The 27,873-nt window shown below is 31.9% G+C and overlaps 4 protein-coding genes across 14 annotated transcripts; 3 read left to right on the forward strand and 1 right to left on the reverse strand.

Moving 5' to 3' along the window:
- Positions 1-1,673: 1,673 nt before the first annotated feature.
- On the forward strand, positions 1,674-10,934 carry Mer (ezrin/radixin/moesin family protein merlin). 6 transcript variants are annotated; one of them, XR_013001663.1, is made up of 10 exons: positions 1,674-1,915; positions 2,111-2,180; positions 2,259-2,388; positions 2,554-2,759; positions 2,989-3,216; positions 3,298-3,716; positions 5,043-5,172; positions 5,311-5,646; positions 5,731-6,176; positions 10,795-10,934. XR_013001663.1 is itself a non-coding variant. In XM_076376065.1 (10 exons), exons 1-10 carry the CDS (start codon positions 1,809-1,811, stop codon positions 6,106-6,108), a joined length of 1,902 nt encoding a protein of 633 aa, XP_076232180.1. In that variant the 5' UTR covers positions 1,675-1,808; the 3' UTR covers positions 6,109-6,261. The 6 variants fall into 6 exon arrangements, 5 of the variants coding, with proteins under 5 accessions (XP_076232179.1, XP_076232177.1, XP_076232178.1 ...); XM_076376065.1 differs by lacking the exon at positions 10,795-10,934 and having other exon boundaries at positions 1,675-1,915; positions 3,298-3,507; positions 3,610-3,716; positions 5,731-6,261; XM_076376064.1 differs by lacking the exon at positions 10,795-10,934 and having other exon boundaries at positions 2,074-2,180; positions 5,731-6,261.
- Positions 8,935-11,800, reverse strand: Pex12 (peroxisomal biogenesis factor 12). Of its 3 annotated transcripts, none has more exons than XM_076376069.1 (7): positions 11,538-11,792; positions 11,137-11,361; positions 10,571-10,679; positions 10,309-10,505; positions 9,481-9,849; positions 9,287-9,372; positions 8,935-9,208 (listed from the first exon to the last, which is right to left on the reverse strand). In XM_076376069.1, the coding sequence occupies exons 2-7, from the start codon at positions 11,254-11,256 to the stop codon at positions 9,097-9,099; spliced, it is 993 nt and encodes a 330-aa protein (XP_076232184.1). In that variant the 5' UTR covers positions 11,257-11,361; positions 11,538-11,792; the 3' UTR covers positions 8,935-9,096. The 3 variants fall into 3 exon arrangements, 2 of the variants coding, with proteins under 2 accessions (XP_076232184.1, XP_076232182.1); XM_076376067.1 differs by having other exon boundaries at positions 11,137-11,398; XR_013001664.1 differs by having other exon boundaries at positions 9,157-9,208; positions 9,466-9,849; positions 11,137-11,800.
- A 1,089-nt stretch (positions 11,801-12,889) lies between these two features.
- LOC143178281 (protein Red) lies at positions 12,890-15,014 on the forward strand. Its single transcript, XM_076376819.1, has 3 exons — positions 12,890-13,026; positions 13,172-13,701; positions 13,797-15,014. Exons 2-3 carry the CDS (start codon positions 13,210-13,212, stop codon positions 14,859-14,861), a joined length of 1,557 nt encoding a protein of 518 aa, XP_076232934.1. The 5' UTR covers positions 12,890-13,026; positions 13,172-13,209; the 3' UTR covers positions 14,862-15,014.
- Positions 15,015-23,621: 8,607 nt separating this feature from the next.
- On the forward strand, positions 23,622-27,869 carry LOC143178132 (cytosolic 10-formyltetrahydrofolate dehydrogenase). 4 transcript variants are annotated; one of them, XM_076376618.1, is made up of 9 exons: positions 23,622-23,922; positions 24,172-24,226; positions 24,360-24,501; positions 24,576-24,810; positions 25,198-25,877; positions 25,937-26,351; positions 26,433-27,091; positions 27,177-27,371; positions 27,447-27,869. In XM_076376618.1, exons 3-9 carry the CDS (start codon positions 24,366-24,368, stop codon positions 27,752-27,754), a joined length of 2,628 nt encoding a protein of 875 aa, XP_076232733.1. In that variant the 5' UTR covers positions 23,622-23,922; positions 24,172-24,226; positions 24,360-24,365; the 3' UTR covers positions 27,755-27,869. The 4 variants fall into 4 exon arrangements, with proteins under 4 accessions (XP_076232733.1, XP_076232731.1, XP_076232732.1 ...); XM_076376616.1 differs by having other exon boundaries at positions 27,177-27,869; XM_076376617.1 differs by having other exon boundaries at positions 25,943-26,351; positions 27,177-27,869.
- The last annotated feature ends 4 nt before the right edge of the window (positions 27,870-27,873 follow it).

The raw sequence follows: 27,873 nt of genomic DNA on the forward strand, positions 1-27,873 counted from the left end.
TAATAAGATTGCCAACCCTACTGAGTAGATATGCATTTTTGTGATAAGAAATGAACTTATAAAATCCATTGATTATGCTACAGTTAAAAGTCAAAAGCCTGCTTGCCAGTAAGCTCACTTAACAAATAAATACTTGGAGGACCATTTTGTAAAGCCACTACTCACAAGAAGATCAAACTTTAAAAATATTTTTATTCGGATAGAACCTGACAGTAGTAGCATTAAATAATAGAATGCACCTTATGAAAAGAATGATACAAAGTAAATTAAGCAATGTATGTTATGTATCATTTGAAATGTCATTTTCTAAGCTATAATTTTGAACAACGTATAAATAAAATAACCAAATTTCGTCTTCATTATGTATTATATATCATATTATCATTACTATTACCATTGAATTATGTTATGCTTCTTATTGCAAGGATGAATCAAAGTATTAAAGGTCTTTATGTTTATAGAAACTGTATGTCTTAATAAAATGTCGCTTCAAATACTTTTTTCTCAAGTAAGCTCACCAGCATGTAGATTCTCTACCTTTAACTGTAGCATGAGCAAAGAATTTTGTAAGTTCATTCCTTATCATAAAAATGCACATGTAATCTGTTGGACCAATAATCTTGTTAAAGCATCTTTCATATTGTATTCAATCTATATGAACACATGTCACATTCATACAATAAATTATATCAGTGTTATGTGCCTGCCTATGTTTATCTCTATTTTCTCATTTAATCATATCTATACTTTCTACAAATATATATTCGAAGTCATACTTGTTTTCGAGAATCGAGTCACCATAGACCTAAGAAATGTGTCATCTGTGCCCTATGAACTAAGCATCATCGCTAAACCTTAGATTATGTTGTAAGTATATTTTCTATCCCTACCACTGTCCTGTTCACAGCCCTTAAATAGCCTAAGCATTTTTACTTTAGAGAGAGATTCCGTCAAGAAGTTGAACAGTATACACGTAATAGCAGTACCTTGTTAATAAACCTCTTTTAAAAACCCAAATTGGTTTAAAGTTCTTTCTTGTGTGCATTACATCAGTGCAACTGTGCAGGTTTTTGTTAGATAACAGCAAGTTAACTACAAGTACTCTGTATTGCAAACTGAAATAATACTTGCACGTCTCATCTGTGATTTCACAACTTTAAATAACTAAAACTTTTTTAGAAATAGTAAACCACTAGCACAATTAGACATAATTAGTTTTTAAATAATACCCTGTATATTGTAAGCTAAAATAAATAATCAGTACTTGTGCGCCTTGTCTATAATTTCATAAATTTAAATGACACAAAGTTTTTGGAAAGTTCATATTTATATATTTCAAAGAGATACTTCCCAGATAGAAATAGTTAATCAATTTAGTTCATAGGTTTCACTTCGAGAGTGCAGTATCTGTTCCTCACTGTGTCGATAACGTAGATTTATGTTAGTAAGAAACACACAAAAGGAAATAAAGCTTAGACGAAAATTAAATATTTTTTAAAAATTAAATCTTATTTCTTTTCAAAGTATGAAATTTCTATATTTTACTTAAAATTTAAATTATTATATTGATCGATGGATTGTAAATTTCAAATTGGTAAAAAAGCATTGTTTGAATGTCTATAATTATAGTATAGTTAGGTATAGTCATTGCTGAGAGCGAAATTACTGGAATCGACTGAAATTGGTAGAATAAACTATTTTGAAATATTGGTGGTAATTGGAAGACGATTCTTTAGAAATAATTTTAAAATAGAGTATTATTTTAGAAATAAAATTTTAAAAAAAGAACAGTACAATGTGATGGTTCAATGAGGAAAATTTCTGCAAAAATTGCTGTAGCTCGTATAAAGATCAAGCTGAAAAAATTCTATACATGTTTTTCAATGTATTTTGTCAATATGCTGCGAATGCGTAGGTAAGGTTATACATCATTCAGCTTATTGCATTTTGTGAATGATATGTAAACATTTTATGCATAATGCATACATACAATGTATCGTGAAAGCGTTAGAACTATTTGCTTTTCTCCATTCTTTTTGCAATATTGATTACTTTATCTTTCATGATGTCGAGTGAACATAATGAGAAGTAAAATGTCACCGTTTCGAAGGAAAAAATCTGGAAAATCTTTTCCTGTCAAAGTATGTACTTTGGATGCCGAATTGGAATTTAGTTTGGAGGTTAGTTCCCCTTATATTTATCAGGTGAGGCTGTTGTTGAGTAGCATACGAAAATCAATTTCATACATTTGTTTACAGTGGCGATCAACGGGAAGAGATTTATTCGATTTAGTATGTCGTACAATAGGTTTAAGAGAAACATGGTATTTTGGACTACAATATGAAGATGCTAAAGGATTCATATCTTGGTTAAAATTAGACAAAAAGGGTAAATAACTGAATTTATTGATCATGCCATATTTTGCTTTTGAATATAGAATATAGAAAATGTAATGTAACGAGTATATTAAGCTTCAGTAATAGATTTAGCATTAGAAATCATTAAAAGGAATTCATGTAAACATATGTTCAATTTAACCTTGTTTATTTTTAGTGCAAGATCAATGTATTTCTCAACAACCAACAACACCTTTCATGTTTTTGGCAAAGTTTTATCCAGAAGATGTTGCAGAAGAATTGGTGCAAGAAGTAACCCAACATTTATTTTTTCTTCAAGTGAAACAGGCAATTCTGTCTATGGATATTTACTGTCCACCTGAAGCATCTGTATTATTAGCTTCTTATGCAGTCCAAGCAAAGGTAATACTTAAAATACATCTTCATAAATATCTAAATCGCATACATTGTAATGTTTTAAACTTTGACTGTGGATTGGATATTACGTGTAGCAGATCATAGCATAAAAAAATATGATAAATTATCAACTAAGTAACAATATTATGAAAATACAATTGAATGAAGGCATTACCGTATAATAATTATTAGATAATGGTATAATTCAATTATTAATTCATCATATGGTTATTAGTATGGAGACTATGATGAAGTTTCATACCGTCCAGGAATGCTTGCTAGTGAAGATTTATTACCACAAAGAGTAATAGATCAATATCAGATGACACCTGAGATGTGGGAAGACAGAATAAAAATTTGGTATGCAGATCATCGTGGGATGTCGAGAGATGAAGCAGAGATGGAATACCTTAAAATTGCTCAAGATCTTGATATGTATGGAGTAAATTATTTTCCTATTAGTGTGAGTGTTTGAAATCAAATTAATATCCTACTTTCAAAGTACAGTTTCACAATTCGTATTTTCATGATTCCTATATTTTAGAACAAGAAAGAGACTGATCTTTGGCTTGGAGTTACAGCCCTGGGATTAAATATCTATGAGAAGGAAAACAAACTGACCCCAAAAACGACTTTCACGTGGGCGGAGATACGACATATTAGCTTTGATGACAAGAAATTCGTAATAAAACCTGTGGAGAAGACGTCACCGAACTTCGTATTCTTCTCGCAGAAAGTTCGCATGAATAAACTGGTAAAAAAACAGTCAGATGTTGGCAGCTGGGTGAAGGGTTTGATAGCTTTAGGGTTGGACGAACATAACAATGACAAAGCTGCTCACATATTATTTGTTAAGATCCTGGACCTGTGTATTGGCAACCACGATCTGTATATGAGGAGACGCAAACCTGATTCAATGGAAGTACAGCAAATGAAAGCACAGGCCAAAGAAGAAAAGTCCAGGTGAGTCGATATTATACCATTGAAAAAAATTAACTCGATCTTCATATGACTTTTATGCATTTTTTTACAAAAAACTAATTGTCAAACTATGTCTTCCTCCTCCCTCCTCCTCATAACTATTCAACTTTTACTTGAAACATTTTTTGTTAACATCACTACTTATGGCATAATCAATGTGGTTCCAGTTACGTGTTGTACCCTGTATAATATATGTCTAAACATGTGAACATTTTTGGAGGATAGATTCTATACACATAGACAGTTCATACGAGCATATGTCCGGAAATGCTTGGTTTTTTAGTTACACTCTATTTTGTGTTACGTAAAACACTGTCTCAAATCCCATAAAAATTAGAAAAACGTGAGACTTTTAAAGGATAGATTTTAGATACAAAGACAATGAAAAAGTTTAGCCGAAACTATGCCCGAAAACACATAGCTCTTTAGTTATATGCTATTTTACGTTACATAAAATGCCGGTTCATTTCTTGCATGCACAGGGTGCTATCTTCTTTAAGATCCTACTAGACCCAGGGATGTTCTAGCCCCTTGAACAAGTTGCACACAGTGATAGGTCTTAATGAAAGTACAAGAACGTATGCAATATAAAATAACATATAACTAAAAACCTAAGCATTTTCGGACATATGTGCGACATGAACTGTTTTCATTGCTTCGTGTGTAGAATCTACCCTCCAAAAATATTCCACATGTTTGGAAACACCTTGTATATTATGACATAGTATTTAACATGCTATCGTGTTTATATTCAGTTTCAATTTAATTTTTTTAACATATTATTTTCCTATAATATTGATTATTTCCATTATAAGAAACTATTCATATTCTAAATAATTTGAGTATAATATATGTAGTCAAATGCTTAATTAACAAATATTTATAAGAATGAGAAGCATCTACATTGAAACCATTTCATGTACACAAAGGTTTTAAATTACATTATGTACATTTTTTGAGAACTATTGCAACAACAGTTATAAAATTGAGGTGTAACAATAAAATCTGGTGATCAACTTAACTGTCGTTTCTTTCAATTCTTCTTCTAATCATAGTTCATGTTATTTCAATGTTAACAACTATGTTATCATTTTCTTTTTGTCCTTTTATTTAAAATTTTGTAGGATTTGAGGTGTAAGAATAAATGTTTATTCAGGTCAGTATTTTTATATCTAATTCAAATTATATAGAAATTTATTTCCTATTATTAAAAAGAAAATTTATAATTCTTTAATGAATACGTGAATAATTATTTTATTTCCCAATTACTAACGCATTCGTTTGTATGTATCGATTTTATTTTACTAGGAGACAAATCGAAAGAAATAGACTGGCACGAGAAAAACAACTCAGAATGGCAGCGGAGAAAGATAAAGCTGATATGGAGCAACGTCTTCTACAGTATCAAGAAGAAATTCGTTTAGCGAATGAAGCACTAGTAAGATAACAATTGACAATAAATTAAATTATAATTTAGAAGTATTCGTTGTTATTTATATTTGATCGTAGAAATATAAAAAAAAAGATAAGGCTATTATTTTGTTTCTTAAGAGAAAATACATTATACGTGTTACAGAGAAGGTCAGAAGAAACTGCAGATCTTTTAGCTGAAAAGAGTCGTGTAGCTGAGGAAGAAGCAATGTTACTAAATCAAAAAGCTTCAGAGGCAGAACAAGAAATTACACGTATACGATTGAATAATATGAAGACAGAAGAAGAGAAAGTTCATCTTGAAAGAAAAACTAGGGAAGCTGAATTATTGACAGAAAGATTAGTACAAGAGTCGGAAAGAAGAGCTGCGGAAGCTGAAAAGTTGAAAGATGAACTGTTACGTGCACGTATTGCAGAAAAAGAAGCAAAGGAAAAGTTGCTTGAATTCCTTAGTAGAAACGCGTACGCTGCCACAATAACTGTAATTATCCCAAATTGTAGACTCAACACAGTATATTTTGCAAGATTGATATTAAATACCGTCCATACTTTTCCTTTCTTTTAGCCAGTGCCAAATTTGTTCCCATCGACACAGGTACTTCCATCGAATTTACAAGCAGATCTTCAAACATTGCAATTGGATACAGAACCTCTACCAGCTGATTTAACTTCTTACGATTTGATTGCTGACGGCGACGTTGATCAACTTTCGCTAGAAATTGAGAAGGAGAGAGTAGACTATTGGGAGAAAAGCAAGCATTTACAGGAACAATTAAGAGAATTACGTACCGAAATTGAAGTGATGAAAGTTGGAGAGAAACAATGCGAATTAGATCAATTGCATGAAGAACAAGTGCGACTTGGTGAGAATAAGTATAGTACATTGAAAAAAGTGAAATCTGGATCCACGAAAGCTAGAGTTGCATTCTTTGAAGAATTATAGTTCATGTGTATTTAAGAGATTACGTTGATATGACACGTGGACAAAACAGGAGATAGATATACAATTAGGTATGAAAAATATCAAATTCATAAATTATATAAACACATACGTATAAATATGTTGTAGAATATTAAAACATATGCTTTACTTACACTAATGATGTACATTTTGCTTTATTGAATGCATAGTGTTAGATTAATTTGCATACCAATCTTTTAAATGTTGATATAATTATTGAACCATACTTAGTTGTTATCATTGAATAGTAATTATAATAGTAGAGTTCTCTTTTATTTTACCTTGTATTTTTTTCCATGCGTTTGTTTGTTTACTAAGCTTATTTCCAATTTTATGAAATTTTATAAAATTTTCCAAGATAAATAATTATCCTTGAAAATTCTTATGAAAAATACACACTGTAAAAATCAAAAGTATAACTAAAATTGCTAGATATTAATGAATCATTTTTTGATACAAATTTTTAAAAAATAGAATTTATCTATAACATTAAGGCCCCACATTGTTGTTTAAGAACTGAGATAATTAAAAGCACATATAAAAGAATTATATTTTTGTAATATAAATATTATTAATCATAAATCCTGATATTATTGAACAATGTGAATTTTATATAGAAAACAATAGAACTATTATAACACATGCCTAAATATTGTTTCCATAAATACCAATATTCTCCAATACGAAATTATTGATTGTATTTCATGTTTATGTGTCATGTATCCTTTGTGGTGCATAATTATTAACAAAGGATGTATTGTAGCTACAGTCTAGTCAAACAACTTACAAAAATAAACTATATTAATCAGAATTGTTGTTAAAAATAATATAAAGATAATAAACGTTTTATAATTTTTTAAATGATTATTTTTATTGCTCATTAACTGTATTAAGTAAACTATAATATCAAAAGTATAATTAATTTAAATTGATAATTCGAAATACAGTTATTATAAAATAAAAATAAGATGTCTAAAATTTTCAATATAATCGAATAATTTCGTATGGTAGTGTAGTAAATAAATATCTGAATACAATGTGTAGACTATTAACCAAATATTTTTAATGAAATACTTATCATATTTTTTAAAAGTTTCGTAATGATATATTGTACACTGTACATATTCATGCATTGATTAAATTATACAAATTTATTTTTTATATAAAAATCATATAAATTATATAGTTTGCATTAAAATTTCTGAAATTATACGGATTTTGATTTGTATATAAAAATTCGACCATACCAATGTATAGTTCATTCGGCCTTTAAAAAACAGAAAAGAGAGAAAAAGAAACTGTACATTTAGTTGTAAGCCAGCATTGTTGGTTTTTATAGAATGAGATGTAATTTACATGGTATAATGTAGTTAGTTTGATTAGACTAGAGCACTAGAATTTTTATGCACTAATTGTGGTCTTTAATAAAATGTTCCTACAGTTTTGATAATGAACTCAATATTTGAGTATTTTATTACGGGGCTTATCTACATGTAATAAATTTACATTGTTCATGAATTTGTATATTTATTATCATTTTTCTGTTTCTATTATATCTACTATTCACTTTTTTTATACTGCCACAATTAGTATGCTAAATATTTTGCTTGTTGTGTACCACCAACACTACATACTTAGATAGTAGTATCATTCTATGATTTATTGGTGGTTCATAGTAGCAAGAGTATTATTCAGTAACCCACAGATGCATTATGTCATTGTATACGTATTACTTAGTATAAACGTTCCTAGATAGAAAGAACCATAAAGAAAATATACATGGTACTTTTATATAAATGGATTCTAGTTTACCATACCAAGTACTATATACATTTTACAACCTTATTTCCTGAAATCTCATTCTTTTCTTCTGTCCATATCTTTTTTACATATCAAAGTTTACTCTTTCTCTTTAAGTTCATTAAGGAAACATACTTATTTGTATGGAAATTGTGCCATACTTTTTAAAAATTATGTTATAAGCAATGCTTCCTTACTTATTAGAGGTATTTTTCTAAATTATTTTTAAGGTACAAAAATATACACTAATTTTTTAATAAAATATTGGGAAAAGAACTTTCAAGTTTGAAAAAATTAAATTTTAGAGTTACAAAAGTGTGCCTTATATTATAGAAATCTGTCACTCAAACACTGATTATTTAATTGTACACAAATAACAAATACGGATCATTACTTTTTAGATATTTTTTTATTTTACAAAGAATTTTTTTCTTCAGTTGTAAATAACATTGAACTATAATACAGAGTATTGAATATATCACTTCAGTATGAAATCTTTGATCAAAAATTCTTGTTTCAAATGTTAACTTGAAATCAATAACTAAAACAATTTGACACAGTTGTTGTGATTCGTATATGTGAGTGTATTGGTATGCTAATTAAAAAATACGTCAGCTGTTAGTATTTTCTTAATTAGAAAAAATGTACTTGTAATCATTATTTACAATTGCTCCTTGAATTTTCATGTATTTAATAAATCTATGCCATGTTTTTTATTACGACACTCAAATAAATGTTGAAAATTATGACGTAATTTCATATAATAAATATTCAAATATTTTCATGATGTAAATAGTAGTTGAACATTTTTTGGAACAAATAAAACGAAAATCAAGAATAACAAAACTAATATAAAAGAATGCTCACCTTTCACAGTTACAATGGATTTTTACAATATTTAACTCGGACATTAACTGCCATAAACTTATGTAATAGTACCTTTGACTGAATTTGAAACAGATTTTACTAGTTTTTAGTCACTCATTAGTTAATAAAAGAAGACATAACCACATTTTCTATATTCTTTATTTTCATATTACTTCAACATCTATGGACCTCTATGAAATACTCTACATGTAGCTAAACACCCTGTATGACTAAACAATATTTCCAAAGTAACAATTTATTTTATGTACATGTATAATTTTTGCAACAAAATATATGTATCATTTAGTGTAAGTACAGACGAATTAAATCATCTTCCGTAGCAGGATATTTTGTCACTGGACACTTTCTTGTTTTACATATTACAGGAACTATACATTGATAACAAAATGCATAACTGTAAGATAAAATATTTCAGAAATGTCATAAAATTAAAATTTTCTATTTTTTATAACTGTTTTACTATTATACATACCCAGACACAGAAAGAACTGTATGTAACCTGAATGCTTTGCAACAAATTGGGCATATACCTTTATATTGCTTAGCTGTTTCTGTAATCTAAAAACAATATTGTATAATTATTTAAAAATACGTTTTACATAATTTTGACTTTGCTAAAATATTAGTAACATCTGTTTAATATTTTGTTACATGTCATTTTTATACCATTGGAGGTGGCGGGGCAGGCAATGTTATTAAATTTGTATAACAATGTTCTTGAGTCCACCAAGATAAAAACTGAAGAAAGAATGCTCCAAATTCAAGGGATGTAGTTGCCACTTGTTGAACTATATCTATACCATCCCTAATACTAAATGAATTACTTTTTATTTTTTTTGATAAATCTGTTATACTGACTACTGGATGCATATCAGTATATGTTAAACTAATAGATAGCAGTCTTGAAAGTGGTGAGTGGTATACTGACTTTCCAGAAACATAAAGAATATAATTATATAATACCATGAACTCATATACCACGAAACTGAATGTATATCCTTTTATAATACACTTGCGGTATAACTGCTGCCATTTCTATAATAAAAAGTGAATGTCAAAAGTACACAATGTGAGGCATACAATTGAAACTTCTTAGAATGCTCTGCAAATAATTAGTTTATAGAAATTATAACAATAATATAACTAATTTATTAACGTGTAATATAATGGTAATTTAATTTACATTATGAACAAAAATTTGACTTCCATTTAAAAAATTATATATGACTTTGAAATTTTAAAAAATAAAAGTGACAAGAACAAATTAAATAATCTATTATGTGATCTTCAAACCATGGAAATTTCATTTGAAACAATTTCTGCTTAAGTTGTTACTTTTTGAGTAATCATAGTACCTAGTTAAAATATCTCTTATACTTATTTAAAACTTTCACTAAACTTATTATTTACAAAGTGTTCAAAGCTGTTTCAATTACGTTCCTCATTCTACATATTCTTATTATATACTGACTATAACAATACATGAATATTTACCATTCGTGGTATATGACCATCTTCTTGACATACTTCTTGGAGTTTGTACTTCAAACTAAGTTGATAGAATTTATTTTTTAAATAAGGAAATAAAACTATTAATATTAGAGAGAGTTTCTCTTGTTCTTTAGATAAATTACGTCTACTTGATATTGCCATACGTTTCAGACCATAAAATGTTTCAGAAAAAGAAGCAGCTAAAAAAGAATGTTTGTAAATATCCATTCAATAACTGATCATTTATAATATACCATTTACGTACAATATTTTTTTATGTAATATCGCTGAAGAATTATATTGAAAATCAAATAGCTTTCATCTGCCCATCTTAGAAAGTGACCGTATCTTTCAAAATTGAATGACACAATAAACTAAAAGATTATATTGATAAATTGTTAGTATGTACATAAACATATTTTGTAATTGTCTACTGTATATACATTTTCAGATTAAACAAAATAATAGTCAGATTCATATTATTTTCAGATTTCCAGCTTCCAGAAGCAAATTTTAATACATCGCAATAATTATTTATACATTTTCTGAATATCTTTACACTATAGATAAAACAATGAAAACAATAAAACTTTCATAACACAGACAAATTGTATCCTGATTATTAAAGTATACATACTTATAAATAAATATTAAAAAATTCAAAAAATTTGATACTGAAATTTATGCTATGAAAAGTGCTGAAAATTTTTATATTATATTTATATATTAAAAATTTTATTAATACAGGCACAACAATGGTTCATGAATATGAAAAATGTTTCTTTAATCGAGAGATTAAATACAATCTAAAAAATGTCAGAATTAACCTACCGATAGAATTTTTTTAAAAGCTGGTTCGACAGTTGATGCAAATGTTTCCTGAGCTATAATTTCAAAGATAGTAGGCTTTATAAACGTCGTTCCAGTTAAATGAGCTCCTTTTTCAGCCATAATCAATTATATTTTTTAAACATCACATACATACATGTATTTCTTTATAGCTTACTTCTACTATAGGAGGGCCTATGGCCCGACATTTCTCTTGAATGAATTACGCTTTATTGAAACATGAATAACGTTTAAATTACTGTAACTATAGATATAAAAAACTTTTAACCCCTAAACATCTCGATTAAGTAAATGAAATATATAATAAAATGATTTCAATATCGTCTTAGCAAATCATTTGAATAAAAACTAAATATTAAAGTCAATTTATTTTGAAGGCTGACCTAACTGAGCTTATTTATTTTTTTCGCTAGACATTCCTGCCACCACCATCGGACCTTGATTAGACTTTTAACTGTAAAAGTATGGATCTGTATAGACCTTAGACTTTACTCTTGGTGACAAGGTGTAATGCGAATTTTGTGCGCGACGCGCAGACCTGTAGTCATGCGCGAGTGCTTACATCTAGGTTAACACCTTATAACTATTGTCTGCTACGGCTCTTATGATAATGTTAACTAAACGTCGGTGACCGACGCATACAGAGTATTCTTACCTTTGACTATAGAAACATAGATTGCTAGCACCTCCCACTTTACCCATAAAGGATTGCCGCTGTCTGCTGCTAACATCTCGAGCACCCCCAGAGACCAAAATGGTGCAAAATTTGGCTATTACAAATACGAATTATAAAAATTAAATTAATATTAACTGAAGTTATACAATTATTTCGCAGTAATAAACAAATGAATAAATAATAACAATGTATCAAAGAATGAATAAAAATAAGTAGGAAAAGTATGAGATGAAGAAATAAATATGCTCCAATTAAAAAAAATTAGCAAATTCTAATACATTTTCTAAATTGTATTAAAAAAACTTTTTGTGTACCATCTTTTAATCTCTGAAAAGGACAAAATAAATGACCAAAACGTAAAGAATACATTTATTTGTTATATATTTAACACTACTCATAAAATAAAATTAAATAAATACATTGCAACACCTATTTGCTAAGAAGAAAAAGACCTTAGACACTGAATATACTTACATTCAGCTTGCAACTGGGGCAGGTTGTAAGCATGGATGCTACATACCTATCTTTTCTGTACAATCATCTATAAAATGTTTTACACATCTTACACTGTGACTTGGAATGGATGTTTGCACTTGAAAATTAAAAGCCACTAAATTTGAAATCCATTGTGCCTTCAATGTAGAAGTTTGAGGAGAACTAGAAACATTAAAAATCATGTGCTCATAACCTTTGTAATAATATACAATAATTAAAAAATACGTATTAATATATAAATCACATTAACATAAAAAAAAAGTTAATGTCATCATTTACATGCGTACATTTTATATTTTGTATATAACATAGAAATTGAGGTTGGAAAACAGAACTAATACACTTACCGGTAAAAAGAGACGTTTTCTTCATTTTGCTTCTTTTATTTTTATATTTTGTATTAATACATCCAATTATGAAGCAATATCTTCCCAGTGTTTTTATTTAAAAGTGCTTATCAACAATAAGCACACATTTTCGTAGTCTATACAGACATAGCGTCTAACGATTAGTTCTTGCTATTGAAACTTGGTTTTTGGCGGCGCTGACGATCTTGATAAGTAACCTGAAGTGGCGTTAGCAGTCCATATTTTTATAGTCAAAGGCTGCCATTATTATGCATACATAATACATAAGACTTCTGATATTCATAAAACTGACACTTCTAATATAATAATTAAGTAATGTATTAAACTAAACGGGTGAGTTTTATTAAGTTTCTTGAAACAGTTATTGTGTATTTCATGCTACTAGTCATATGTATAGTATAATTTAAATTTGGTTTAGTAGTATTCATGTAGGTATTGGTTTTGTTAGTTTTAAGACATTAACCTTTTTAAATTTAAGAAACCTAACTTTCAAGAAGAACAAGATATAAAACAAAAATGCCAGATACTACGGAGGAGGAGATGGGAATGTCCGTTCGGTTAACAAATGATGACTTTCGAAAACTGTTAATGACACCAAGGGCATCAGTTCCATCTGCCACGCCAACATCTGTACCTGGTACTGCTCGAGATGCTAGTGCAAAAACTGCACAAACACCCAATGTTAGCGGTGGCAGTCGGGCAGAATTACGACGAAAAAAGAAAAGCTTCTACGCTAAGTTAAAAAAACAAGAAGAAGATAAAATGGCAGAATTGGCTGAGAAATATAGAGATAGGGCTAGAGAACGTAGAGATGGCACAAATCAAGACTATCAAGCAGAAGATCCAATGAATAGTGCCAGTGCATATAGAGCTGTTGCACCAGATTTGAAATCAGGAATGGATGCAGCTGAACGCAGGAGGCAAATGATTCAACAGTCAAAATTCTTAGGTGGTGACATGGAGCATACTCACTTAGTAAAAGGATTAGATTATGCTCTTTTGCAAAAGGTGAGAATTTAGAAAAAAAAGCAGATAGTTTGACTTATAAAAGCAACTTATCTATGAATTTATTGAAATTGTTCTGTTTGTTGAAATCTATTTAGGTACGGAGTGAAATTGAAGCAAAAGAACATGAACAAGAACAAGAGATGGAAAAGCTAGTAAAACCAAAGGACAAAATTAAAGATAAAAAAGAAGGAGGAGACAAGAAAGATGATGAGATGCAGTTTAAAACTAAAATAGGACGTAACATTTACAAAACTATCATGACAATGAAGTCAAAAACCATTGAAAGGAATGAATTATTTACACCTGGCAGAATGGCTTATGTAATAGAATTAGATGATGAAAATACAGACGTAGATATACCGACTACTTTAATTAGAAGTAAAGCTGATGTACCCACAATAGATAATACACCTACACTAACAACAAACGACATTGTAATAAATAAATTAGCTCAGATCTTGTCCTACTTACGGCAAGGAAATCGTCATGGAAAGAAAGGAAAGAAGAATAAAGATGGTAGGTCGAGGCCTGACGATATGAACGATATGGATATCGCACCAAGACCCCAAGATGAGAGTATTTATGGTGATATTGGTGATTACGTCCCAACTATAGGTAAAAAGGATTCTAATCAACATAGAGAAAAAAAGAAGGGTTCTTACTTTGACAAACCAGAGAACAATTTGGACACATATGATAAAGCAAATACTCCACAATTGCCAAACATTGTACCAGCTAATTCAGATAGCAGTGCTCCAAAGAAAGGGGCACTTCTTAATAAACTAGCTGCAGAACCTGAAGGCTATGCAGAATGTTATCCTGGCTTAGATGAAATGCAAGATGCAATAGACGATTCAGATGATGAAGTAGATTATACTAAAATGGATCTTGGTAATAAGAAAGGTCCCATTGGCAGGTGGGACTTCGATACACCAGAAGAATACAGTGAATATATGAACAATAAAGAAGCTCTGCCAAAAGCAGCTTTTCAATATGGTGTGAAAATGGCTGATGGGAGAAGAACAAGAAAATATAACAAGGAGAAAAATGAAAAAGCCGAGTTGGATAGAGAATGGCAAAAAATTCAAAACATTATGAACAAGAGAAAACCTACTACTGTTTTAGATGGTGCATCAGAATTCAAAGTACCTAGATACTGAATTATTGCATAGATCACATTTACATAATTGTTTATAATTAGCTTTACTTTTCTATAATACTAAAGCATATGTATATGATATATTTATGATTTATCTATAACGTTCTCATATGTATAAAACTATTGATGCAATAATAAATAATGTATATTATTTTTAAAATTGCGTATTTTTTATCTTTTTCTAAAACTGCACTGTTTGTATGTAATATTCATGCTTACATAATTTTCTTATTCATCCTGGATAAGTCAACTTTATATTTGTGACCTGAAACCAACTTAAACCAGTATGGAGCAGCTGAGTAAACAGCTTATCAAAGACCTATGACCCACCCATAAGGAGGAACTCTTCAATGAAACCTGTTTGTGTTACTTATAATTGAAATGTTTAGTTTTGATTTTTAAAATGATTTTTAAAAAAAATCGGCACACATTTGATAAAAAGGAATTACAATTCAGGAATTAAATAACTTTCGAGATATTAATATAAAAAATGTCGGTACTATACATAGAATTTTACCTATACAGACTTTACTAATACAATTGTCTTCATCGTAACAGTCGTCGTTAACAACCAAACTGATGACACAATAGCGATATTGTTATAGGATCTATAGAGTGTTCCGCGAAAAATCGGTCAAACGCACAATGGGCAAAACGACCGACCTAACTGGACAAAATTCAAAATGAAGGATTGTGTTGTACCTCTATGTGCTAATATTTAAATTTGCATGAAATATGGATAATAATTGAGTTTTTATAAAAATTTGCCTTTCTTTCCACTTGTAAATTACAGTTTAGTGATTAAAGTATACGAGTAAAATAAGAATTCTATAAATCAGAGTGGTCTTATCTGTACTTCTTTGAAAGGTATTAATACTATAACACTCTTTAAATATTTCTTATTAGAAAAAATCATGGAAGATCCAATAACTATACATACATAAGTTGAAAAAAATGTTGTAAGATCGAATCTTCACAAGTACCTTATCTAATTTAACACATACGAAGACCTTTAGTATTTCATTGCAGATTATGATAATTTCAAATTATAATACGTATATAAGAATAACCTGTCCTTAAAATTTAGATATTGTTACCAGGGCCGGCGCAAGACAGGTTCAGCGCGTTCGCCGGAACCCGGCCCCGTGTTTTGAGAGGCCCCGCAGTCTACGAAAATTATCCAATTAAAAAACACCGATTTTGATTAACTTTTTACAGAATGATGATACCATTAACAGATGCAAGACATTTTTTTAGTAGCGATGATTCAGTTTAAAGGAGCGACAAAAATCATCAAAGTTCAGTGTAACTCCATAAAGTTCTCATATCCTGGAAACTACTTTAGATAAAAAAATCCAGGCGCTTTCAGAGAAATGTACTTTTTATAGAAATTAAACTACATCAGAAGTTTTTTGTAAAAGTCATACATGATTACAGATTTTGTACTTTCATTGAATATTTTTTCATTGAAAGCGAATTATGGATGCGAAAAAATATTACTGTATTGAGGCCTCGCAAAATTTTTGAACCCGGCCCCACAAAAGCTCACGTCAGCCCTGACTATTGCAAGAGACATCCAAAGTATTCAAAAGTGAAGAATATCAAACTTATGTAATACAGGTCTTGGTATAATATACATATTTAACAGGTTTATTCAGTTTTATTTAAATAAAATATATAGAACTTATTTGTGGGATTATGAAGTCATATAAGTTCCAATCCATGTGCGGGATATTGCGTCATCGTGCATCGCTTCATAAAAACCATAATAATTCGTACATGGGCACCTATCAGCAAAACCTTTTTATCAGGTTTCACGAAGGAACAATCGCAGAATACAGTGGTTAAAACGGTGGCGGAGACTAGTGGAGAAAACTTTGTAGGTCTAAAGGAAGTTGAAATACTTTCTCATGATTTGCACATTTTTTCTGTAACTTTGAAGTATTAGAAACCGTATTTTCAATAAAATAATGAAGTTTTTGTTTATTTTAAAATATACATCTTACACAGTAATAACCAAAATAAACTGTAGAAAAATCTTAAGATCTGTCTATGAAATACAATTTTGTTCACGATGCTGCATTTGAAGCTATGTTATTTCTTAGACCACACACGTAAAATGCATAACTTTGACAATGTACCACGCCTAATAGACATTATTAAATGAATTGTTTCATGTATTTTCAGTTGCTCTAAACCTTTTTTAATAACTTGAAATAAAAATGTAAAAATTGTATGACACTCGTAAAAATGACTTTTGTTAAGTTAAATCGACCTTTTTGCCTACTATGCGATGGTCAAAATTCATTTTATCAATTTGAACGATATTTTCATATCCAACAAATAAATTCATGCCCTATTGTACCTTTGTCCACAAGGTCAACTTAAACCCACTGAATGCTTTTTTATAGGACGTTAGGTCGCAGAATGTCCAAGCATGGAACACATCAACATGATCAATATATATTTCGAATTTTACATTATTCTCAGAGTAAATCGTCAAGTGGCGATCAAAGTGACTATCACGTCGGCTACGTTGCGTAAGCAGTCAAATCTTTGTATGTATACGTAGAATGCGATGTGGTAGTATTAATCCTAACAAAAAACTTCAAAATAGTAAAAACATTACGCCAAGTACGCCAAGTTGAACACAGCATTTTAGCTGTGCATAGTTGTGTCATCTTAAGCGTAGTTGAAAAGCACCGGATCTTACATTACGTTACATAGTGTAGCCTTTGCACATTGCTAGAAAGCACCTTTCTGTACTTGCAGCTCATTTCGATTTCACATCTTTTTATGACACAGTATCGGCTACTTCATGTACTTGACGTAATGTTTTTACTATTTTGAAGTTTTTTGTTAGGATCTCACATCTTTTTACAAAGATAACTTGCATAGGGAATGATCTCAGATAATTTTTAATATTATACTTTATACAGTAAAATATACAAAATGCTTTTTGCATATTTGTCGTGCATAAACATTCGCAATTTAGTAATAACAACCACAATTAACACCTTTCGAAGTAAAATATGTATGCATTTTTAGCATTTCATGGCCAAGCATGCTTTTCTACACGTAGAGCATCAACGGATACCCACGTTGTGCTCTTACCCTTTACCGTACTCGTGTAATGACCATCGGCAATATTTTTACCATGGTAGAAAATCGCTGCCTTAAGTTTATAACAGTGATTTCCTATTTGTATTTTAGTAGCAGGTATTGCTTTGATGTAGAAATTTTCTACTTTTGTTGTTCCACTATTATTGCGATCGAGCAAAAGTAATTTTGCAATAAGAATTTGTTTGGAAGCAGTTATATTGACTTTCTTCATTATGTTTGTATTTGAACTATCACAATTATTGCAAGCATCTGTCAGATTTATCCATCCTGTGAAATTATGTTTTATTATGTCTTGAAATTCAAATGATTTTTTTAACATCTTGGGCAGTGCAAAGTGTACCACACAATTTATACTGATAGTAGTACTTGTATAATTATATTTGTTGTAATAACTATACATTTCTATCGTAATGTTTCTTCGAATATTTATTATATAAATATTTGAAATTTCTTTTGCATTACAGAAGAGAAATTTCTCAACTAGTTAATTAGAAACTGAAAGCAGTTAAAACAATGAAATGATAATGTTTTAAATGAGAATTCTGGCTGCAATTTGTTAGAACATATTTTGCACAAGCATGGCACAAATTTTCAAAAACTTGTGCGAATAAAGATGTTTCTCTGTTCTATAACGTTCTACTACAGATAACCTCTGTGCTGCCAGACTGAGGACGCAAATCTTGAGAATTACCCCCTCCACTACGCAACTAACGCACGGGCCGCGTATCCGTGAGCTCGGCACTTCGGGCAGCTTCGAACAGCTTCGGACAACTTCGGGCAGCTTCGAGAGGTCGAGAGAGAAGGTGGATCGTGATGCGCACTCTCTCATTCTTTGAAATCTTTAAATCCCAATCGCTAGCAAGCGGCAAGCGGCACGCACCCTGCGCGAGCTTTCCGATTGCCTGGATATTTTCAGTTTCCAACTTAGAAAAGTATTCTAATGAAAAAAAATTTCGAAAATTTTTTTCTGTAGAAAAACTCATTTTAAGACCCCCTGATTACGTTTTAACTAATAAAAAAAGAGCTTTTTTTTAAAAACCGCATATGTTTCTTAACCCAATTGCATTCAAACGACTGAATGAATTTCAATGAAACTTTATATCTAAATTTTATATTCACATCTCAAGATCTTATTAGATTTAGAGCAAAATCGATGCATGGATTATGATACTTACCTCTTATAATTATATTTATATTACACATATATTTTTTACTATTAGGTGGGAAGATAAAGATTTTCATTTGTAAAGTTAACGTAACGCGATTTAGTCTGGAACACACTGCTTGTTTAGAGCTAGGTTGGTTACAGCTAGGACCGGGCAAAGAAATACTTTGAGTTGGGTTAGAGCTAGGGCCACGAAAGAATTCGAATTCGGTCACGCGAGAATGTTTCCGTTAAGACCTTTTGGAACCAAACCGGAAATAAAATTGTATATATATATATATACATATATAGTATATATGTATATAGGCTCTAGTAACTACTGTCAAAAGTTACGGGGACGTAACACAACTCAAAGTATCTCTTTTCCCGATCCTAGCTCTAACCAACTCCAAATATCTCTTTTCCCGGTCCTAGCTCTAACCAGCTCGAAATATCTCTTTTCCTGGCCCTAGCTCTAACCAGCTCGAAATATCTCTTTTCCTGGCCCTAGCTCTAACCAACCCGAAATATCTTTTTTCCTGGCCCTAGCTCTAACCAACTCGAAACATATCTTTCACTGGCCCTAGCTCTAACCCAACTCAAACTCCCTTTTTGCTACCTACCCTCGGCCTGCCACCATAATTTTCAAGCATATAAAAATTTTTATCTCGAAAACGAGAAGAGAGCGACAATTATTTCATTTAGAAAAATTAATCCACGTATCAAGATACATGATATAAAAAAGATTCAAAGAAATCGGTGAGGAGGCTCTTATTTTAAATAATTACCAATATAAATATTTTATATTGAAGGTTGTGACAACGTGCACGTTACTGGTCAAGAGTGGACTCTTAGTCTATTACATTTGACGAATTTTCAGTATCAGAGTATTTATTTTGTGATAATCTTGAATTTTGAAGTGCAATTAATTCTGAACTAGAAAGGGTTAATACGATAAGAGCAGTGTTTTCCAGACTAAATCGCGTTACGTTAACTTTACAAATGAAAATCTTTATCTTCTCACCTAATAGTAAAAAATATATGTGTAATATAAATATAATTATAAGAGGTAAGTATCATAATTGTTAGAAATTTCTTTCTTAAAGGTTAAGAAAATAAAACACACACGTATAACACACTGTTTATTATGTGATTATTCCTTCTTAATCTATACACGCAGTGTATTCGTGGATCAGTATAATTAGTAATCGTTATGTTTAAAAAGAATATTGTATGAGAAGGAGAATGCTGGAAGCTTTGCGATCCGCACTGGTTGTCTAATTCTCTCGGACTGACTACGGTTGTCGCTTTCGGTCCCTGCCAGGATCTCCGCCCCTTTTACTGCTTTAAGAAAACAATCCCTTTACCCATTCCAACAACAATCCATGCATCGATTTTGCTCTAAATCTAATAAGGTCTTGAGATGTGAATATAAAATTTAGATATAAAGTTTCATTGAAATTCATTCAGTCGTTTGAATGCAATTCGGTTAATAAACATATGCGGTTTTTAAAAACAAGCTTTCTTTTTATTAGTTAAAACGTAATCAGGGGGTCTTAAAATGAGTTTTTCTGCAGAAAAAATTTTTGAAATTTTTTTTCATTAGAATACTTTTCTAAGTTGGACACTGAAAATATCCAGGCAATCGGAAAGCTCGCGCAAGGTGCGTGCCGCTTGCCGCTTGCTAGCGATTGGGATGTAAACATTTCAAAGAATGAGAGAGTGCGTATCACGATCCACCTTCTCTCTCGACCTCCCGAAGCTGCCCGAAACTGTCCGAAGCGCCGAGCTCACGGATACGCGCCCCGTGCGTTAGTATGCGTAGTGGAGGGGGTAATTCTCAAGATTTGCGTCCTCAGTCTGGCAGCACAGGATAACCTCCCTGCCGGTGCGTCCGAAATGTTATTCGACACTTGGCAGGTTCTGTTTCCAATGACGGCCGCCGAGCACTGCCGAATGATCCCGAGAGTCAACGAACGGAGCAGGTGTTAGTTCCTTTTGACTGAATTTCACGTGTAACGCGTATATGTGTTATGTTGACGAAAATTTGCCTGAAGAATAAGAATCATAAGAAGAATCAGAAGAAAAATTATATAATTTTCGACTGATCTATAACATGATATTACGATATCTCTGTTATAGGTTGACCGATTTTATTGAATTTGGTTTTATTGGAAAGCTCAGATGCAGTTTACATAAGAAAAATGCTTTTAAATTTAGAAAATATTGCCCGTGTGATGAGATATTAATGAAATAAGTTTCAGGTAAGGTTGGAATTGACGATTCTCGAGTAAAGATACAACGGCAGCGACAATCAACATATACAGGGTGTTAAAAAAGAACCATTCAATATTTATATGGTATATAGGGTACACTGTACTGAGTAAAAAAGCTTTAGTAAATATAGGTCGAAAGGTCAACCGTTTCTGAGATATAAACATTTTTGTTTGCTAGTATCATGATTGACTTACTTGCTTCTACCGCATGCGATGTTTACTTTCGTGTTTAAAATGGAATTACAAATTTCCATAATAATCGCGTATGGACGGAAGAGAATCCTCATGCATTTATTCAAACAAATCACCAGCACCGTTTCTCGTTAAATGTTTGGAAGAGCATTGTGGGAGATCGCCTTATTGGCCCTGTAATACTCCTAAATCGGCTTTCAGGTGCTGCTTATTTCAACTTCTTGGTGAATACATTACCTCAGTACTTGGATGATATGCCTTTGGCAGAAAGATTATTGATGTGGTACATGCATGATAGGGCACCACCTCATTTTGTGCGTAATGTGAGAGACCACTTAAACATGGTGTTCGGTCAAAGGTGGATTGGACGTGGTGGACCAATTGCACGGCCTCCTCGATCCCCCTTTTTGAACCCTTTGAACTTCTTTTTATGGGGATATTAGAAAGCCTAGTGTATTCCTCGCCGATAAATGATTTAGAAGAATTATGTAATCGAATCCACCATGCTTGTCAAACAATTCGACAGAAATGTGGAATTTTTGAGAGAATTCACGACTCTGTAAAACGAAGACGCCAAGCGTGAGTAGAAATGGAAGGTGGACACGTGGAAAATCTTCTGTAAACATCGAAAATTCAGTAGTAAGTCAATTATGATAATAACAAACAAAAATGTTTATAGCTCAGAAACGGTTGACCTTCCGACCTATGTTTACTAAAGCTTTTTTACTCAGTACAATGTATCCTATATACCATATAAATATTGAATGGTCTTTTTTGAACACCCTGTATATACAGGGTGTTCTTCTTCATGTACTTGGCGTCGAGACGCTACCGCGTCTCTAGATATATTTTTGTTAATATCTCGAAAACAATGAATTTCTGACAATCCGAACCGTGACCATTCTAATCTTTGAGGCAAAAGTTTCTAATCGAGATATAATACACCCTTCTGCTCGTTGTTTCACTAACTAAAATAGACCCAGTTTTTCATTCATACCTTGGAAATTAATAAATATTCAAAGCACAAATTTTATATTTTCAGTACCCCCCTCCCCCTTCGAATTTCGTGTCTATTAGACGCGGGTGCGATTTGAAAGAATGTCCAAATCACTTTTTGCGATTGCTAAAAAGTATAGTGAGATAATGAAAATTAAAATATATTATCAATTGTTATTAGTATAAGTGGTAGCTATGTATTCTAGCTTCATAATTATGATATTACCACTTTAAAAATGTTAGAATTAACACGCGCAGAGCCATCGGTACAAAGATTAGGGTTAATTTATACCAGCAACGAGCCAAGCCCATATTATACAATTGTATATACTAGCGAACAATCATAAATACACAGTTACAAATGATAAAACATTATCAGTAAGTGTTTCGTAGATGGAGCTGTGCTTCGGACCCAAACTGATTACTATGATTTTATATGTAACAATTTATACATAGTCCGTGCCCTGTCCGACATCAGCAGCTACGGAAGGGGCACGACATGGTTGTCTACGAATGGATCTTTTTGTCTTAAACTGGCCTTAACGCGGACGGCCATCGATGGGTCTTTTAAGACCCAGACCTTCCTAAACTAATATTTACGTAAAAATACTTATTTACTTTTTCATTCCTGAATAATTAATGGAGATATACATTCTTTAAATTAAATTTAAAATCAAAGATATTTATTAGAAAAGAATTGGGTGATAAAACTTTAAATCCTGGATCTAAAAGGACCCGTTGATGGTTTTACGAGTTTTAAAGAGTACAGATAAAAGTACAAGTAAGAAGGAGAAAATAATGACAACTGATTGTATGTGATTGAAGTCACAAAACCTTATTTACTATTACATGTAATGTAAACTAATTTATTATTTTGACTATATTAAAAAGGCTAATTGTTATAGATATATTACTATGTCGTGTGTGCTCAAATTTAAAATTGAAAATCAAAATGCAAATAATCAGACCTTTAAATTAACAGTATTCTATAATAGCTCTTCTTTTTAGCAATACATATTATTCTGAAATTATAGGGGAATCACTTCTTAATGAAAACAAATAAATGTGAAGATAAGAAAATTGTGTACGTCATACAGAGAATTAACGCGAAATCTCGTTGAAGTGTTTGACCCCCGACGTGCGTTACAATCAGCTTATATAAATGTCCTGTTCTGTAAATCCAGCTCAGTCGATAGTCGTTCGTATATGGTGGTTCATCGTGAGTGAACGCACTTCTCGTGGTCGTAAAGGAAAAGTGAACGGCTGACAATACAATCTCGATGTTATTTCTCAAAAAGTTTCTCTCCTGGCGCGCTTACGTCGTGAATTCCGTAAGATTTTCTTCTCTTATTTCCCTAAATGTAAATAATAGTTTGCTTGATAATGTTTACGATTCACTTGACTTTCAAGCGAAAGCATTTAAATTTATTAGTAGCAATTTGATTACAATTGAAGATAGCATACGGGTAGAGGTGCCTCACACTAATCACACTTAATAAAATTAATAATGAAGGCTCTTGCGAACATTTTCTTCTCACACAAGCTTCTCTCTCTTTCCTCACAATATCTTTTCTTTGCAGTTCGCTTAAAAACTCAGTGAAAGTTATCCACAAGTCGCACTAGAATTAAAAATAGGTATGTATTTAAACACTACTAACTAATAAGAGAATAACTTTTTAGTTGCATGATCTTTGCTAATGGGTCATTTAAATAACGTTTATACATTATTAAATCCTTCATTATTTAATAAGATCTTTCCTAAATTTAGGCGACGATGACGCAACTCAAGATAGCCATAATCGGTCAAAGTCCTTTTGCAGCAGAAGTTTACACACTTCTAAAGCAGAATGGTCATCTGATTACAGGGGTTTTCACGATTCCTGATAAAGGAAATCGGGAAGATCCTTTAGGTAGCTATAAAAGTCTACAACAAACAATGATCCATTAAGAAGTCTTAAATTTACTGAAGAATTTATATATGTAGCAATTACCGCAAAAGCTGACAACACACCAGTGTTCAAGATTAAATCTTGGAGGAACAAAGGAGTGACATTACCAGATATTTTAGAATTATACAAAAGTATCGAAGTCGATCTGAACGTCCTTCCATTTTGCAGTCAGTTCATCCCGATGGAGGTGATTAATCATCCTCTCCACAAGAGCATATGCTATCATCCGTCCTTGTTACCCAAGCACAGAGGAGCCAGTGCTATAAGCTGGTCAGTTGCATTGAAATTGATACTATAATATGTTCTATGAATTTGATATAATGTAATGTAATATTCTAAGAGAACGTTCTCTGTATAATTATCGGTGTAAACGGAGTATTGGCATATATGAAGAGAGAGGGGTGAATCAATGGGTCACCGAGTTCTATGAATTTGATATAATGTAATGTAATATTCTAAGAGAACGTTCTCTGTATAATTATCGGTGTAAACGGAGTATTGGCATATATGAAGAGAGAGGGGTGAATCAATGGGTCACCGAGAACCGGTTCGACTCGGTTTTGGAGTGTTGCTATCGAAATACATAATGCTATCTCAGTGAACATGCGTTATGAAAAGGAAACTTAATAATTAATTAAACAATATCTTCAATTTCAGGACTCTAATTGAAGGGGATGAGACCGCCGGATTTTCAATTTTCTGGGCTGACGATGGCCTTGATACTGGACCAATCTTGCTCCAAAGATCATGCAGGGTGAAACCCAATGATACTTTGGATACTCTGTACAATAATTTTTTATACCCTGAGGGAATCAAGGCGATGGCGGAAGCAGTGAATCTCGTGGCACAGGGAAATGCGCCAATGATCCCTCAATCAAACGAAGGGGCTACTTATGACCCAATGTTAAATAAGAAGGAACTTCTGAAGATAGATTGGTCTAAGTCTGCCAAACAGATTCATAACTTCATTCGTGCTTTGGATAGCACTCCCGGTGCTTGGACTATGATCAACAATGAAGAAGTTCGTCTTTTCGGGTCTACTTTATGGAATGAGAATACATTGCCAACTCAAAAGGCAGAAGTGAACGTAGAAAACCAAGTGGGAATCATCCATGAATCTGGTTTGTTAGTTAAAGCAAATGATGGTAAATTTGTGAATGTAGGCAGAATAAAGATTGGAACTAAAATCATTCCTGCTAGCAAGTATGGCGAGGAAAATCAAGATATCGTAATAGAATTTACAGAAGAAGAACTAAAAACTAAAGAAGCTTTAAAATGTATTTGGGAGGGTATTCTTAACGTAAATGTGGAGAATGATACCGATTTCTTTGCCTGTGGTACGTAACAGAATACTTGACACAACTTCCATCATCTAAAATATGATGTTTCTTTTTAGGAGCAGGAAGTATGGATGTCGTACGATTAGTGGAAGAAGTTAAAGATAATCTGGGAGTAACTTTGCAAAACATAGACGTGTTCATGGCTTCTGTTTTCGTTCAGTTCGCTACTACAGTAGTTCTTGCTGCTAGAGGAATCTCTGCTTCCAAAAACATCAAATACGACGCAGTTGAAATGCAACTGAACAATATGAGTATAAAGTTTCCGAGACAATTATTTATCAATGGAGAGTTTGTGAATGGTCAAGCGAAACCTATTGATTCAATTAATCCCCATGATGAGAGTGTTATTTGCTCTGTGGAAAGTGGATCTGTTGAAGATGTGGATAAAGCAGTAAAAGCTGCCAAAGAAGCCTTTGAGAAAGGTGAATGGAGCAAAATCAGTGCTAGGGAACGTGGTACTCTTTTATTTAAGTAAGTTTGTTATAAGTAAAACATTTGGAAAGATAAGAACTTGATAATAGAATAAAGTTATAATAATTAATTGATACTTAGGCTAGCAGATTTAATGGAGCAGCACAAGGAAGAACTAGCCACGATAGAGAGTTTAGACTCTGGTGCAGTGTACACATTGGCTTTAAAAACCCATGTAGGGATGTCTATAGAAACCTGGAGATACTTTGGTGGTTGGTGTGATAAAATTCAAGGCTCAACTATACCAATAAACCACTCGAGACCAAATCGCAATCTAACTTTCACCCGTAAGGAACCAGTAGGTGTCTGTGGCTTGGTCACTCCGTGGAACTATCCTTTGATGATGCTCTCCTGGAAAATGGCAGCTTGTTTAGCAGCAGGCAATACTGTAGTAATGAAGCCTGCTCAAGCTTCGCCTTTAACTGCTTTAAAGTTTGCCGAACTTACTGTTAAAGCTGGTTTTCCTCCAGGAGTGGTGAATATTATTCCAGGAAATGGTTCTGTAACAGGGAATGCCATTTGTGAACATCCTTTAATTAGGAAATTAGGTTTCACTGGATCTACACAAATAGGACAATCGATAATGCGATCTTGTGCGGACAGTAACTTAAAGAAAGTATCGCTGGAATTAGGAGGCAAGAGTCCTCTTGTTATTTTCGAGGATTACGATCTTCAGCAAGCTGTCAGAATTGGAATGAGCAGTGTATTTTTTAATAAGGGAGAAAATTGTATTGCTGCAGGTATATTTTCATTCGTAGTTTTATTTTTTAATTTAATTCTTGGTTAGGAGTATTACTGAAAATTTGATTTGATTCGTTTATACAGGTCGACTGTTTATAGAGGAATCTATACACGATGAATTTGTGAGAAGAGTAATTGAAGAGACTAAGAAAATTGCTATAGGCAATCCATTAGACAGAAGTACAGTGCATGGCCCACAAAATCACAAAAATCATTTAGACAAGCTCTTGGAATTTGTAGAACGAGGAGTTCAAGAAGGAGCCAAGTTAGTCTATGGTGGTAAGAGACTGAATCGTGCTGGATGGTACTTCCAACCTGCAATTTTTACTGATGTCAAGGATGATATGTACATAGCAAAAGAAGAATCCTTTGGTCCCATCATGGTGATCTCAAAATTTAGTTCCAAAAACATAGATGAGATGATTGCTAGAGCTAATAACACAGAATACGGACTAGCATCGGGTATTTTGACCAAGAACATCAGTAGAGCTTTAAGATTTGCTGAGAGAATCGAAGCTGGAACTGTCTTTATCAATACGTATAATAAAACAGACGTTGCTGCACCTTTTGGTGGCTTCAAAATGTCTGGTTTTGGAAAAGATCTTGGACAGGAAGCTCTCAACGAGTATTTGAAGACAAAAACCGTAACCATAGAATATTAGAAACATTCTGAATTCATCTTTACGTAATGGTGCACTTGTCATTTTTATTTGTATGTATTATTTCTGTATTTGTATCGTTCTATTTATAAGAATAAATTTAAAATTTTTTTAGAAATTTG

This window comes from Calliopsis andreniformis, chromosome 4 (genome assembly GCF_051401765.1).
Source record: "Calliopsis andreniformis isolate RMS-2024a chromosome 4, iyCalAndr_principal, whole genome shotgun sequence".
Taxonomy (NCBI): Eukaryota; Metazoa; Arthropoda; class Insecta; order Hymenoptera; family Andrenidae; genus Calliopsis; species Calliopsis andreniformis.

Excerpts from the sequence above, each read along its gene's own strand:
- Mer (XM_076376062.1), top strand. The coding sequence starts at position 1,809 with ATGAGGAAAATTTCTGCAAAAATTGCTGTAGCTCGTATAAAGATCAAG. Across the intron at positions 1,916-2,110 it reads AATATGCTGCGAATGCGTAG|GAAAAAATCTGGAAAATCTT; the intron begins GTAAGGTTATAC and ends ACCGTTTCGAAG. Across the intron at positions 3,217-3,297 it reads TAAATTATTTTCCTATTAGT|AACAAGAAAGAGACTGATCT; the intron begins GTGAGTGTTTGA and ends CCTATATTTTAG.
- Pex12 (XM_076376069.1), bottom strand. The coding sequence starts at position 11,256 with ATGGCTGAAAAAGGAGCTCATTTAACTGGAACGACGTTTATAAAGCCT. Across the intron at positions 10,506-10,570 it reads ATATTACATAAAAAAATATT|CTGCTTCTTTTTCTGAAACA; the intron begins GTACGTAAATGG and ends ATTCTTTTTTAG. Across the intron at positions 9,850-10,308 it reads ATGGTCATATACCACGAATG|AAATGGCAGCAGTTATACCG; the intron begins GTAAATATTCAT and ends TTTTTATTATAG.
- LOC143178281 (XM_076376819.1), top strand. The coding sequence starts at position 13,210 with ATGCCAGATACTACGGAGGAGGAGATGGGAATGTCCGTTCGGTTAACA. Across the intron at positions 13,702-13,796 it reads ATTATGCTCTTTTGCAAAAG|GTACGGAGTGAAATTGAAGC; the intron begins GTGAGAATTTAG and ends AAATCTATTTAG.
- LOC143178132 (XM_076376619.1), top strand. The coding sequence starts at position 23,872 with ATGTTATTTCTCAAAAAGTTTCTCTCCTGGCGCGCTTACGTCGTGAAT. Across the intron at positions 23,923-24,359 it reads GCGCTTACGTCGTGAATTCC|GCGACGATGACGCAACTCAA; the intron begins GTAAGATTTTCT and ends TCCTAAATTTAG. Across the intron at positions 25,878-25,936 it reads TACCGATTTCTTTGCCTGTG|GAGCAGGAAGTATGGATGTC; the intron begins GTACGTAACAGA and ends GTTTCTTTTTAG.